Raw genomic sequence first — 15,201 nt, forward strand, 5'->3', positions numbered from 1 at the left:
GCGAGGTGTAGTTTGACTGGAACATCCTTTAATTTGTGAATAGGAGAGGACATGAGTTTCTGGGTGCCAGCCTGTTTTAAGGCAGGTGGTGTTTAAACTTCTTGTCCTGAGGAGCGATCTCTGAAGGTATGATTACAGCTCAATCCAATATCTCAAAAAAAAAAAAATCACAGTTCTGTGCTGCATCTCTCCAAAAATGCCAACTCTTATTAAAGAAATTGCTGCCTACTCCACTTTGAGTCAGTGCACGGTGCAATTTGTTATCATTTCAGCTGGCAAACAAATTTTCTCATGCACACAGAAAGGTTTTAGATGTTTGCTCCAAAGCAAAGGCTTAGAGCACCACGTGAATGAACCAACTACAGCAGGAGTTACTAAACTCACCTTTCTGATACAGAACTTGCTCAAGCTCTCGTTGTATCGCAGGACCACCACTTTACTGGGCATGGCTGCACAGATACAAAGACTGTTCTCAACCTGTAAGGAAGATGGCAAGCATAGTTCAGGATGGCAATAAAATAAATTCTATTGCTGAGCGCGTGAAACGGATCCGAGAACCTCTTGCCACAAAAAGAACTTTGCAGAGATAAGCAAGTACATTTTATTAATAGGGTAATTATTGTGAATTCATGAAATAATGAAAAGCCTTTTCACATTCTCAAAAAAGAACGTGAATTTAAATGGCTTCTATGATTTCTTTTATGCTTGAAAGACGTTAATAAAAAATGAGAGGGTTTTCCACAGAAAAGGGACTGACAAATTGAAGTAGGTTAGGTCCACATTTTAACCCCTGAAACTTATCTTAAGCATCACTTTGAAATGAGTGGTGTTCAGTTTGTTACCAAAGTAGCCCACAGAAGTAATTGTTAATGAGAATTTCTGCTGCGGTTAAATGCTCCGTACTAAAACCACTAATGTGTGTAAATGTCTAGAATTAAAGTGACACAAACACCTAAGGAAATTTGCTAGCCTGGAAGCATGATATTCAAGAACAAAGACTGGACAGAATTCACTAATTAAAAATCTCACAGTTGCAGTCAATAATGAGGAGTATCATGCTATGCTGGATTTCTTGCTATCTAGCAGTTTAAGCTATACCATCATGGCATCCTGACTGAATTGATTCACATTAGCAGCAAATCCCCCATTCTGTCTCCAGCTCATACATTCTCCTTGCTTGAAGATAAATATTCAGGGTGAGAATATAGACCTTGAATGTGTTGCCAGCGGAATAAAGATTCTGATTTTGTTAATATTAAACTCAGAGCAGTCCAAGGGGTGGTCTGGGGGCACGAGGGAGCTGTAACTTACTTTGCCAGCAGCAAAAAGGTGACATCCTTTGACAGCCTCAAAGACATTTGGTGAGACATCAGGCTGGGCTGGGAGGTGAGACTGTGCTAGAGACTGCTTCACTTTCTTTACATCAACAAGACACAGAGCCCTTTCTTCTCCTGGAAACAAAAAAAGGTTGTATTTCATCAAGAGAGAACTCCCAATTCTCTCCAAGTCTTACCTAAGCAGCAGCTCGTTGTTACAGGCTGTTACTGTGGAAACAGTCACAAGGTACCACGTAGAATTCACTCCATGTTATTCCTGTTCCAACTGAGACAGAAAACTTCCAAAATCCCAACCCTACAACAGACAGTAAGTCCACCAGGAGAAGCACCATTCCCTGCGTGGATTATTAGTTTTGCTGAAGTCTAGCAGAACACAGTAATTGTGGCCTCATTAAGACACTATGCAAAATTAGCCAGGAAGTTTTATTTTGCCCTTCAGAATTTCTTCAAGTACAAGATGTTTTAATCACTGTGCCAGCTGAACTGGCAAGGGATTTCCAAGAACTGCCCTAATGAATTGCATTATAGCCCAAAGCCAATTCCTCTCAGAAGTCCAGTGACAGACTAACACTCATTATGTGTGATATTTGCTTTGTTCTCTACTACCCTGACACAAATAAACCATGGACATCTTAAACCCTTACCAGGAAAAAACCCACAAAACTAGCAGAACAAGAGAGAGAATTTGTTTTTCATTCCCTACAAATGTCATACAGACACTTGATAATTTGGGCTTTTAGATGAAGATACACCCTAATGTTCAGCATGCCTACATCCGTGTAGGAAGGATTATCTCTGGAAAATCACAGATGGAGAGATTAAAGCTGGTGTGCCTTTCATAAAGAAATCTTAAATCATGACAGGAGTCCCAGCTTTGTTACAGGGCAAGAGAGGATAAGAGTTGGCCCTATGCCCCAGCAATCACATAGTGGTCCTCAAATAGTTAATTACATTAAAAAGGTTATGCAATAATTAGGAAGAGATGTTCACTGATTAGCTCAACACTTTTAAAATTGAATTTAAAATGACGAATGACCTCTAACCTGGAAATGTTTTGTGTCTGGTTCTTCCCTCCCTCAACTCTGAAATCAGTTTCTCCTGAAGGTTTTACTGAGCACTCATTCACACAATCCCTTAGCAGCCAGCCTCAGACAAGGCTGTGTTAACCACAGCAAGCCATTCCTGCCAATTTGCTGATAAAAACCCAGACAAAAGCCTGGAATAAATCCAAAGGCAAGCAGCACCTGGCAGCACAAAGCCAGTGCAGGGCCAGTGGGAACACAGCCCTGTACCTGCTATCATGAGTAGCTTCTCCAGATCCTTGATGAGGTGAATTTGGAAGACGGCTCCCATTCCTGGGATGTGCGTTAAGGAATTCTTCAGTACATTCAGGGCATAGAGACCTTCTTCTGCACCCACCAGTACTACCTACAACAGGGGAAAAAATAGCACTACATGAGGAGAGCAAGGAATGCTCCAATAGCAGCTTGGGTGACACTCTTCAGCAGTGAAGAGAAAAAGCAAACCCAGCACCAAGTGCATGATTACACATTTTGCAATCAAGGTACCGTTTCCCTGAATCAATTATCCACTACTGAGAAAGACCCAAGTGCTCATGACCATTACCTGGTCACTGAAGGGCATTGTGCAATTTATATCCAAACGGTCTTCACCCTCCAGCTTCAGCAGGGAGTTCCCCAGCAGTTTCTGCAAATGACAAAAATATTTTTTTTCTTGTTGAGTTAATTTTCATCTCTTTATCTGTGAGTATTTTAACAATGTAAGGTCATCATTTCAGACAGGCAAAGAGCTTGGCAAAGATTTCTTTTTCTCAGAAAGCTAAAAGTTGCAGGGATGCCTCCTACAAAAGAATTAGTAAACTTTTATCTACCTTAGACACAGTAAGACAAACTGATCAGAATTATCCTAAATTCAGACAGAACCCATTGTTGTCTCTATCCTTTCCATTTTCCCCAACCTCCTACAACAGTGCAGTGGAATTTTCCAAGGGGAAGGATTATAGAAAAGTATAAATGTTGGTGGGAACATGTATTTTCCTCACAGACAAAAGAAATGTGAGCCTGAGAAAAAAAAGAGTATTTCCTGCAGCCAGATATTCCCTACCTCCAGAGCTAATATTCTCTTATGCAATGTCACAGAAACCAACCTCCTTTTACCAGAAAATAGAGTTATCAGTGTAACAGTGAGAGAAAGGCTATCCAAAACCTAACAAATCTGTTTAACCTCTTATTAGGAATAAAACTTAAACTAAAAAGTACACACCCACACACACCTCCCCCAAGCAAGAAATATAAAACCTCTGGCTCTCTAAGAATGGGAGGGGAGGGAGTTTTTCCTTCTTTTAAGGTTTGCTCGTTCCATGTGGTACCTTATGAGGCTGGATTTAAACCAGGTCCTAACTGCTCTTCCTTCCTCTGCTGGAATTACAGAGATTTTTTTGGATTCTCTTACTACATTCCTCAAGTCTGAAGAAGGATATTGTAGTACACAGCATCAGTCTCACATTGAACTGGCTCCTGGTGCTCAAATCATAAGGCAGAAGCAATAACTTACCTTCAGTTAAACCTCAGTATGTCAAATACCGAAAAAATATTTTTCAAAACTCTGCTCCCTCCCAGAATATTTTATTATTAAATGAAACTTTTATACTCACAGCATCAGCCTCAGCTTTTTCTCTGGAAACTCTCCCACCTGCCACTACTGATTCCAGTGCTGTGACCCAGCGCTGTTTGTCAGGGAAGCTGGGTGCTAACAGGTAGAGTGTTCTACCAGGCCAGCAAGTGGTGTGTGGATGAGACTCCAATTTTAGGATATATGGCACATCTGAGATGTTATATAGATAGAATAAGACTTAGATTAGTTTTTGGAATATTGTCAGTGGATTTAAAATCAACACCTTTCAGCCTCATTGGAGAGAAGTTGTATTTATCATGACGTACCATGGCAATTTACACATTGGTTTCTCCTTTACAGGTTCTGCACAGGCTAGCTACTTACACCTAAACATTAGCTGGATGTAAGTAACCCATACATACAAGGCTGTCTTTAACTCAACAAAAATTATTTCTTGCCTTTTATTCAAAAGAGAAAGAAATTCCATTGTAGAAAAAAAAAAACCAAACCCAAAAAACCAAAACAAAACCAGCCATTTGACTAAAGTTTTCCCTGTACTGATTAAGAAAAATCTGTAAAAACTGGTTATGGAAACCTTTGTTTTTAACAGTCTGTATCCTTTAATGTAACAGTCAAGACATACAGAATCTTATCCATCAGTTCTATTCAGTACATACAAATCAACACATCAACATTTTTTTCATAATAAGAGACTGTATACACCCCGCAGCATTTCTAAGTTAATGGCTTTGTGGTCAGAGCACAATGGTGGCAGGAGCTACGACACATCACAGTTCATAGAGAAGAAATTTAAATAAACCGAGTGTTTATGCTACAAATCTCTTTAAATTTACTTCCATTTGGTTTGATGACTCTATTAACCACAGTTCTACCACGACAGAAGCAATAGCCTGGGTGTAACTAGAGTGCTGAGCTACTCCCGTAATTCAGATGGAGGTGAATTACAGCGGTACACAATGAAAGCTCGAGGGAGAAAATTCTGTTCAGCCAAACAAGGCTAACTGATGGCAAGCCAGATGAAATCCATTTGACCTCATCTATGTAAGATTCTCACCTGTCTTTGCTGTATTGGTAAGCTCAGTAGCTCCTACAGCTCCATGAACAGTTACATCACCATCAGGAAGGCAGAGTTCAAATTCCTCCAGAGGTCTCTGTCCAGCTGCAGGAGGATGGGGAGATAGATTAGGAACAGACCAACAGGTAGCAAGAAAATACCTGTGACAGCAAAAGGAAGTGGATGCACACTGGATGTTTTCACAGCTGGATTATTATGACCTGCTGGCCAATAAAATGGCTAAGGATAGAGAAAAAAATAACATTGCCGTATCACTGAAGATTTAGCTAAATTTGGTACAGCCATAGCAAACAGTAATAATCCTGAAGCCTCTTAATCCACCAAACAATATCTGATAAAAATATGTCCTTGCTAGAAATTCTACGTTACCTTCTCTTGCTTCTGCATCATAAATGAGCACTTTGGTTCCTTCCAGGACAATATACTTCCTGTCCCAGCCCTGTTGCCCACGTTTATTATTCCTGAAGAAAATAAGCACAAAGCCATGTTGGACTTTCTGCATGGATTCTAGATAAAGCAAGCATGCAACTCCTATAAAACACAAATTTCAGTGGTAGCAATTGTAATTACAGTGGTGGTAATTGTAATGCCCATGTAATGGACCTGGTACCAATTATCTCATTGTAAGAGCCAGGGTAATATAAGGCCAAATATTTCAGCACCCGACATGACACCAAGATTCCAGTTTATACCTTGGCACTTTCATCCACCCTTCAAGACGCAGACTGGTGCTCGGCTCCTTCAGCTGCAGGCCGGGGGAATTCATCTTATCCCGGCAGAACGCTTCCGAGAAGTGCGTGGCATATTCTGCTGGCAGCCCGCAAGTAGCTGGCAAGCAAGCTGAGCATTTTGGGTGACACATCACCTGGCATTCTGACAAGAGGACAGGGAAAAACTTCTGTTAAATGACAAAAAAAAAAAAAAAAAAATCATGACACAGCTGCCTCAACTTCTAACACACAAATCCCAGCTTCTCCAAGGTTCCCCTTCCACTCCAAACCACCAGATGTTTTCTGAATGTTTGCGCCAAGTAGGTTCAGAGTCTTCACACCTGGTTGCTTCTTTCCCTGCTCTAGATGGCTGATGATGCCTTTTCCTGCCCCCGAGCTGCGCTGTGCTTTGCCCTTACCCAGACACTTGGAGGCCTGCCTGCCGAAGTGCACCGTGTCCAGGCACACGGCGCACTTGGTGGCCCTCATGTTGAGCCCCACGTTGAAGCGATGGGGGATGTTGTGGTGCATTCGCTCCTTCAGGCGCCGGCTGTACTCTGCAAGGGACAAAACCCATCAGCGGGGTAAAAACTACATCGGTAAAGAGAAGGCACTGGCAGAGCTAGAAAAACAGGAGCTGAGCAGGAGCCTACCCTCTGGCGTGGAGGATTCCTTCCTGCGGCTGGAGGGTGGAGCCAGCAGACTGATGGGCGTGGGCTGGTGCTCCGGGGAGCGCACTATGGCAGACATGATGATCTGCTGCCTGGCTGTGGCCGGGGTGGAGGGGTGAGGGTGGTCGGATATTTTCCGATGAGCAGCTACAGACAAGACAAATGTCCCCGGTTAACGTGACCAACGTGGCACCCTGGTTCCTAGCAGGGCTCTGTGTCGCCAGTCTGCAGTTACAGCCCACGGAACCAAGCGCAGCCTTATTGTAACTTCACAGCAGCGGTAATAATTCAAGAACATATGTTACTGCTAGAGTGGCACGCAATTAAAGGCACGTTTTCAGACCAAAAACGTGCGCCTCCTTCCAGATTAACCTTTTCTGTTAACCCCTACCTTCTTCACGAGCAGATCTGAGTTCAATGCGTGTTTTCTGTAGAGCCTCCTCCAGCTCAGCAGAACGAGCCTTCTCCTTCTCCAGTGCCACTTTCAGCTCATTGTATTGCAGGGGAACCTGTGTGGGTAAAGAAGGGTCCTCTTTCCGCCGACTAAACAGGCCCTAGCAACAGAAACACACAGACAACTCCTAACTCCTAGCAAGAGATGGCTTAAACTAGGCAAAGTGACACTAGCTAGTGGCAGTCCGGCCAGAGGGCCTAATGGCAATTCTGTTATGTGTAAAGATGGATTTTTAGTTCATATTGGCACTGGAGAGAAAAATGTCAAGATATGGATTAATTTAAAGAGGGACGTACATTACCTGTTAGTACTCACACCTGGAGTTTCCGAAAGCATCTAAACAGAGGATCTCAAAATAGGTGGTTAAAATTTAATTACTTCATTCAAAAATGACAGAACAGCTTATGACAAAGACGTGACATCAGTCACATCACCTGACTGATCAGTCCTATGCTGTGACTACAGGACAACAACTCTTGATACACAGTAGGCTTGTACACATACACGTACTTACCATTAAAATACATGCTTAAAATTCTGTATTCCTACAGCCTCACTGAGGTGTAGCTACTGGGTTGTAACCTAAGTGTTGTAGGAATAACAAAATACCAGAAAAGCCACAAAGAACACATTCTGCCTAGTTGTGTTCAGCAACTCAGAATGGTCTTAAATGAGGACAACATTCTGCTACACAAAGAAAGATAAAACAGAATATTAAGAATACACAGCACATAACTAATTACAAAGCCATTTAATTCCATGCCTCTCAAACCTTCTTCACCCACCTTTTTCTTTTTTGCTGGTTGGTCCATCTTTGCCTGCAGGAAATCAATGAGTTTAGTTTGCTGAGAAATAGTGCCCTCCATTTTCACTTTTTCATGGGAATAGAGAACCTGTGAATCACACACAGATGCAAGAAATTTCATCTTAACAGAAGAAACAAACAACTCGATAGCAAAACAGAGCTAAAAAATACTGTAAAGAAAGCGTCACACAAACTGTAAATCACATCCTAAAGCCTCAGAGGGAATGAGGCAGAGCACTGCCCTGCTTCCTCACCCTCACCTGAATGTTTTCCAGCTGATATTCCAGGTCACTCCTTTCAGTCTTCAGAAGATCTGCTCGGTCCAGAGCCTCTTGCAGGCCTTGAGTCAGGCGGAAGATGTGATTCTTCTGCAGATCCATTTGCTGCTGCAGCTTTGCCTGCTGTTGAAAGGAAAACAAAGGCCAGTGTTTTGGGTTTGTTGTCTTCTTGTTTTTCAGTAAAAGCTATTAAATGTTGTCACTCCTTGTAAAATAATCATCATTGCAGAACCTATAAACAAACACAATTCTTCAAGCATTTCTGTGTAAACACCATTTTCTCAAGCTCTCTGTACAACCACTAGAAGCCAACTCAGTATTTTGTAAAAATAAATTAAAACTATAATGTTTACTATAAACCAGGACAGTTATAGTCACGTGAGATAAGGAAAATAATGGCCAGCTGTATACATCTTTGTCTCCAATTAACACCAGAGGAGGACACATGAAAAATGCTCCTAAATCTTGTAGGATTTACACTTTCTTAACAAAAAAGTCCCTGACTAGGAAAACCATGAACATGCCTATGTAACCAAGCAAGAGCCAGAAATCCTTCCTGGTGATGCATAAAGGAGTGGGCAACCTGCCAGTACCCCAAGAGTACCAGAAAGCTCTAACTGCCCTAATTGTCCATAACCACCCCTGAAATCCTCCTCTGGAGCCTCTTCCCTCACCACCCAGAACTGGCTGCCTGCATTCAATTACTCCTGATATGGCACAGGTGTGTGACCTTGGATCTAAATCCTGTGACCCAAATTAATGATGAAAAGAGCTGTCAGAAGCCTCACCTGTGGCCTCCAGGTGTGCACCCAAAGCATGTTGGCTCCAGAGCCAGTTTAAAGCTATGGCCCTCGGCCTGGTCAGAGCTGTGCCTGGGCACAGACCTGGCCCTGAAGTCCTGACCTAGGACGTGCCTCATGCTAGAGGCTTCTATAATGATCACTGGTACCTTCAGCAAATCTGCCCTGGTCCCCTTGTTCAGGTCCTGTGGGTCTGAGGCTGCAAGGTCCTGTCCCTGCCTGGCACACTGTCCCCCTTGGCCAGCTCCCCTGCTCCCCACCATGGCCACACACTCTGCAAACCTTCAAATGGAAACAACTCCCCCAACTTGAATTATCTCCCCAGCTATATAGAAGGATGGATGTGTAACTCTTATTCACACAACCTCCCCTCCTCAAGATGTGGAACCTTCTGAAGTTCTAACATGAATCTCCAAGGTTACCTCCTCCAGAAGCCTCTGCTTGAGCTCCCTTTCTGTCTCAAGCTTCTGCTGTAAACTGCGAGCGTTCATCTCCAGCATGGCGTGCTTCTTCTCCAGGTCATTGAGCTGGGAAAGAGGGTCAGAATAACACTGAGCACTAATAAATACAGTTCCACAGTCTCAAAATCCAGCTTCACCAAGCACATGCTGAAGAAAAATTATACAATTAGCCTTTGATTGCTGGAGAAAAACCAGCCAAAAGATATTTTGGCTTGTTCAAATGCAGATACCAAGTTATTGAAGGACTTCATTCCAGTCATCAGAGGCTGCTGTCTGCTTTAGTCTTTTTCAAAGAAAATCTGAGGTCTTTGGCTTGAAGACAGAATTCTATTCTATGCCCTCCAGTCTTTTTAATTTGTCTCTATAACATTTTGAAAAAAAGCTGTTCAAGGCCACATTTCTAAAAGTAATATCAGTGGAAAAGTATTTCATCTAATTATGGAAGCCTAGGATTGATAGTTACTTACCTTATCAGAAAGGCTCTCTGCTTTGAGTTTTTGTTCCTTGAGTGCTTGCTGCAGGGCCAGAATCTCTGCCTTGTGTTCCTTGACAGCCAGTTCTACCACCTGGCGAGACTCAGTAATGCGCTGATCTGCTCTCACTCTGCATTAAAATGGGAAATAACGTTACCTAACTCCTTGCAGGCTTGACCTCTCCCTAGCAGGCAGTGGCATCAATAACTCTTTCAGAGGTTGCCTCAAAATCAAGATGTTACATTAGAAAGCCAGACTGTTCGCTGCAACGCTTTTATATTATATAACCCTGTTCCTGCCCCTGCTAGAACTACAGCCTTAAAAATTCCAAGACCTCACAGGAGCAGCCAGGAGCAAAGACTATTTTTCCATAAAATAAAATAGAAGATAATAAATGGAGACATTTTATAAATTACAATGATAAATACCACTCCCCTTGACTCGTTCACTTGCAAAGAAACAAAAGGAACAATATCAGTGATGACTATTCACTAATAAACCATTTTTAGAGCTACCTCACAAGATTTTATATTTAGCTCCAACTCCCATATCCTATGCTAAATATAATTTTTGTACCAGCTTCTATAGAGCATTTTCACAGAAGTTAATAAAAGGGAAGGAAGGGAGAGAGACCTGCTCTGTTTCTCGGTATCCAGCATCCTCTGCAACTCCCTAACTCGACATTCAAACTGGGACTTCTCATCCCCTAGAACATTTCTCCACGCTTCCCACTGGCGCTCTTTCTCCAGGAGTTCATCATTCAGGGCCTCCAAGTCCATTACTTGCTCTTCCAGCATCGTACATGTTGTCTTCAAGGCCTCCATAGTCTAAAAATAAATCCTCCTATCAATTCTCACATCCCACATCAAGCGTGCACTTTCAGCTTCAGCCTCACCATTTCGATTACAGTACATGCAAATCAGCAGCCAACAGGAGCTGGGAAATCACAGCCCATTTATTTCAAGGCTCCCGTACATTCACTTGTGATCCCTCATAATGTCAGGTCGATCTCATTTATGAACATTTCGAGATTTCCAGGGCCACCAAATTAAAATGAGTAATTCCAAATGACAATGCCTTCAGAGGGCAGGATTGCTAAATAAAATCGTGTAAAAACACGATGGGAAATACCAAAAATTTCCATTCACTCAACTGCCCTGGGAAGGAAGGCTTAAATGCCTCCCTGAAGCATCATCACTTCTTATGGGTTTCCAGATGTAAAAGGGATTTTTGCCAGCTCCCACAAAGAGCTCCTGACCCAGACTTAAGGAGCCTTACCTGTTTCTGGCTGGTCAGCTGCATCTCCCTCTCGGTGATCTCGCGGCGGAGGTGATCGACCTCACTCCGCAGCTGCACAACCTCATCGTTGGCCCCGGAGGCCTCGTCGAGTTGTTTGGACAGGAAGAAATTCTGGTTGTTCAGCTCTGCATTGTCTTCAGTGAGCTGGTTCAGCTGCTCTTCCAAATCTGAAATCACCTAGAAAGAAAAATAATTTACATGTGAGTGAGCACAGGTATTTGAAAAAGTGTTCTCACGCAGAATTACTTACTGCCAAGCTTTTACATTTTTTTTTAATTCAAGCAAAAGGGCAGTATTATAGTGGTTCATATTTGTGCATAGTAATGTACTTGGATCAGGAGTAGAGTTTTGTGTTTTAGAGAAAATAGCTGCAATGTAATTTATTATTTGAGAGACCTGTCATAGCTAAAGCACTGGATTGGGAGCCAGGAGTTCTGGCTGGATTCTCAGCTCTGCTGCTGACTTACAGCGACCTTTTGCCAAAGCACTTCACCTTTTTTTGCCTCAATCTCCCCTAAGTGCAACGAGGCTAAATACTCTCAGGAAGGCTTCCAAAGTGTGGTATTGAAGAAAACAGACCAAGAGGTGCAGCAGAGGCAGTGCAACCTGATGGATATCCCTGAGAATTGCTTATATTATTATCTGTAACACTGGGGATGACCAGGAAAGGCAGAAAAGTGTTAAGAAATACATTCTATCAAGGTAACAGCATTATGGATGGCAGCTGGGTACACATGAGGGAAGAAACCAGTGTGGTAACACAACATGGAAAATCGGTGAAAAGCAAAAACTCAGCAAGGCCTTTACCATCCATTTGTTCAATCAGCCTTAACTAAAAGCTTTAAACCACAGTCCCCTCCAACTGAAAGACAAATAAAAACAACAGTGGGCCATTTTCACAGTTGGTTTTATGAATGAAAGGCCTGAACTCGGGGTGGATGAATATGTACCTCCTCCAAACTCAAAATCAGTGTCACCACAACTGAAGAGAAAGAAACCTCAGTATAATCTTGAAATCAGCTTAATAAAAAGAATTTCAGAAGCTGGTAAACTCTATATAATTCACATTCAACTCTTACAAATATGTTCTAGAAGCTCTTTTGCCTGGATGTCAAAGAAAAGCGAATAAGATACTTCATTAAATGGGAAAAAAAAATCTCAGAGCACAGTTGGTCACATATTCAAGTTTAAATGTTCCAATTTCCTACACAAGCCAAGGATTTAAATATCTAAAGCAGTAGAGGATAGAGCACACAGCTCTTCTCAGCCCTCTGGAAAGATGACAACCATTTCTTTTTGATGAATCTGTAACGCATATTTTGGCAGCCTTTTACCATGCCTCTCCTAGGTCTAAATTAACAGTATTTGGTTTTTAAACTGTGAGCAGAAAAAGTCCAACAGCCATTACTCCCTGCTGGGTGAAGGGGAGTTCCTGCCACCCATATGTTCAGGGTCAAATGAAGATGATTCACACTCCAAAACACAACATTTCAGAAGAAATCTCATCATGTGCTCGTTTCTGAGCGCTCTCACTGCCCTCTTCAAAACACACATTTTCCTCTGCATTGTTTGCACCAAGCTTTCAGAGGGGGCAGCCTGTGTCGTAAGGACCTGTTAGTGCCCATACTGCTACAGAATTAAGAACTCAGATGTGTTTATACAAACAAAAAGGAGCAAAAGAACATTTGTTTTTACAGTGTTTTACCTACTGCTCTTACAACAGCTGAGAGCTCTACTAACTGCCAGATAAGAAATTCACTTTTTCTTCCGTTTGTTTTATCTTTATGTTTAAGCACACCATGTATCTAGGCAGTTTCAAAATATATTTTATATAATCGTGGTTTCTTCTAGCACAAGTAAATTTTATTAAATAAATATTAAGCTAGTTTTGAAATACAAGAAAACCAAGATGAGGGAAACACAAAATGGATAAAGTAATATGCAGAGTTAATATGTCCAACTACTTAATTAATTATTAAAACTGGCTGTATTTCAAGTTGATTTTATTCCTTAAGGGCTGGAAGTTAAACTCCCATTTTCTTTTATTCTAGGTTCTGAGATTTTGTCTTCTTTCCCTGAATACAAGTAAAATTAAACCAGATCATATTATATTTCCCTGCTACATTTTATCTAGTAGGATATTTCTGGAAAGCTTCAGACAAATAATAAAGCAGTTAAGAAAGAAGGGTTCCAGAAGATGTGACGTGATCTCTTTTTCTAGCAGTGTATTTACTGGTAATTCCAAAACACCTTGGCTTAAATTCCAGATATATTATAACCTAGATAATGTAGTCTAGATAGATAGATAGATTTTTTTTAACAAGAGAAAATTTGTTCCTCTTGGTACAATCTTCCATTTTTCATGGGGAAAGGGGATGTTTGTTAACACATGCAAGAGCTATCTGCAGCTATGTATAACCCAACAGGATTAGAGAGTTTATTAACACTAATTAAAGCCTAATGGGTAATACTGGCACAGGAAAATGGCATGTAGTGTGATATAAATGCCTGTCCTGGGGACCAACAAAAAAAAGAAAACACGGATCAAAAAACCCCACCCCACATTGAATTGGAAATGTTGCTTTAGGCATACATACATACGTACAACCTATACCAGAATCCTGTACCTGGAAAGAGTTAAGAGCTTTAGATATTTTTCTTTTCAGTTAAGGAAATCCCCAGGCAAAAAAAAAAAAGCCCCAAAAAACCCCAAACCAACCAACCAACCCTGAGCTATTCTGAGATGTGAAGTATATTAAAGGAAAATCAGTAAAAAAAAAAAATGCTATTATATCCATTAGAAACCCATAATATAATTAGAAAAATCTTCACTTTTTAAGTTTATAAATTAACCAAACACTTGAAACCTTGGAAAAGGTTTCTAGACAATCTAGACAGCCACTGCATCACCACTCACAGAGCAACCGGAATTTTCTCCTCTATTTATGCACATCTTCATCACAACTAATCCATAAAACAGAGATACCATCTAACTACACAAATTGTTCACTGCACACCACATCTAAGCACACAGCTTATATCTTCATCCTGATGCAGAGGACTGCACCTCATTTTTAAATATTGCAGAGCAGCTCCTCAGCAGAAGGGGCCATATCCAGCATAATTCCCTCCCCACTGAATAGTCTGAGGAAAACAAAATATTCCTTTAGTGAGACTGAGCAGATTCACAGCTGTTTCCCCTGGTCCTACAAGCCTCTCCAGCCATGGATCAAATCAAACAGCAGAGCAACAAACAGTCATGGCCATGATGATTTGGTTTGCACACCAGAGAAAATGTACTGAATTTAATCCATATGCTCCACATATCAAAACCACAGGCACGATAACGGGGAAAAGGAGAAAATTAAGGAGTTTTATTTCTATACTAGTGACTGCAGTTTGCTAACTTCCCCATGCCCTATTCCTTCATAAAGGTGTCTCAGTTCTCAGATGCCATCAGCAGACATGAAGAAAAATGCCAGGACACAGCAAGGAAAACTGTTTTGGGATGCTCTCAGCATCTCAGTGTCTTATTTGGAGTTTAATGTAATTCCAGACTAATAGTGTTGCTCTATCCATTTCCACTCCTCCCCATCCCCACTAACCTTTACCAGAAAGCCACCTGTCAGAAGTAAATAGCAAACAAGAAAAACTGTCTCTTAGCCCCAAATTATTGTGAGGAAGCAGCAAGAGCAGACATCAAACTCCTTTTGTCTTTACCTGCTCTCTGAGACAAAGCCTTTCAGGCAGAGAAATGCCAACACTGCGAGGCCCAGGCTCTCCAACAGGGCTGCAGGCATCTCTACCTGCTCCATCAATACCTAACAATGAACCCCTCCCTTTCCTCCCCTCTGCATAGCCAGACAACATCTGTGCCTTGAAACACACCTCAAACGTGGTTCTCAGTCCCCAAAAGCTCCTCATGGTTTATCCTGAGGGACGCTGGGAGCTGCAGAGTAGTAGGACACTGCCCAGACTCCATTCCTCTCCTTCCCACTGCAAGGCAGGATTAAAACATCCAGTCCCTGTGTTCCTGCCCGAGGTCCCAGAAGATGAGCTGCCTCTCCCAAACAGGAGCCTCTTCCTCAAATGATGATGATGATGATGTCCACAGTGAAGGTCTCATTAACATCTCTCACACCAAGGCCTTAGAAGTCTCCGGTTTTTTTGGTCAGGCTACAAA

General features: G+C 41.8%; 1 protein-coding gene across 11 annotated transcripts in view; it reads right to left on the minus strand.

Annotated features, from left to right (window-relative positions):
- CIT (citron rho-interacting serine/threonine kinase) overlaps positions 1-15,201 on the minus strand; it is a 68,084-nt gene that overhangs the window by 6,464 nt on the left and 46,419 nt on the right. For 9 of the 11 annotated variants that reach the window (XM_040080716.1, XM_040080712.2, XM_040080710.1 and 6 more), the window contains exons 25-41: positions 10,998-11,195; positions 10,353-10,546; positions 9,714-9,849; positions 9,208-9,312; positions 7,968-8,108; positions 7,688-7,795; positions 6,840-7,002; positions 6,431-6,595; positions 6,197-6,334; positions 5,760-5,940; positions 5,437-5,528; positions 5,047-5,151; positions 4,012-4,181; positions 2,964-3,044; positions 2,630-2,765; positions 1,312-1,451; positions 385-477 (exon numbers count right to left, since the gene is read on the minus strand). In XM_040080716.1, coding sequence (XP_039936650.1) covers positions 385-477; positions 1,312-1,451; positions 2,630-2,765; positions 2,964-3,044; positions 4,012-4,181; positions 5,047-5,151; positions 5,437-5,528; positions 5,760-5,940; positions 6,197-6,334; positions 6,431-6,595; positions 6,840-7,002; positions 7,688-7,795; positions 7,968-8,108; positions 9,208-9,312; positions 9,714-9,849; positions 10,353-10,546; positions 10,998-11,195 — 2,346 coding nt within the window. The remainder of the gene's footprint in view (positions 1-384; positions 478-1,311; positions 1,452-2,629; positions 2,766-2,963; positions 3,045-4,011; positions 4,182-5,046; positions 5,152-5,436; positions 5,529-5,759; positions 5,941-6,196; positions 6,335-6,430; positions 6,596-6,839; positions 7,003-7,687; positions 7,796-7,967; positions 8,109-9,207; positions 9,313-9,713; positions 9,850-10,352; positions 10,547-10,997; positions 11,196-15,201) is intronic. The other 2 variants (XM_058422787.1, XM_040080719.1) reach the window with 1 other exon arrangement.

Source organism: Hirundo rustica, chromosome 17 (assembly GCF_015227805.2).
Source record: "Hirundo rustica isolate bHirRus1 chromosome 17, bHirRus1.pri.v3, whole genome shotgun sequence".
NCBI lineage: Eukaryota > Metazoa > Chordata > Aves > Passeriformes > Hirundinidae > Hirundo > Hirundo rustica.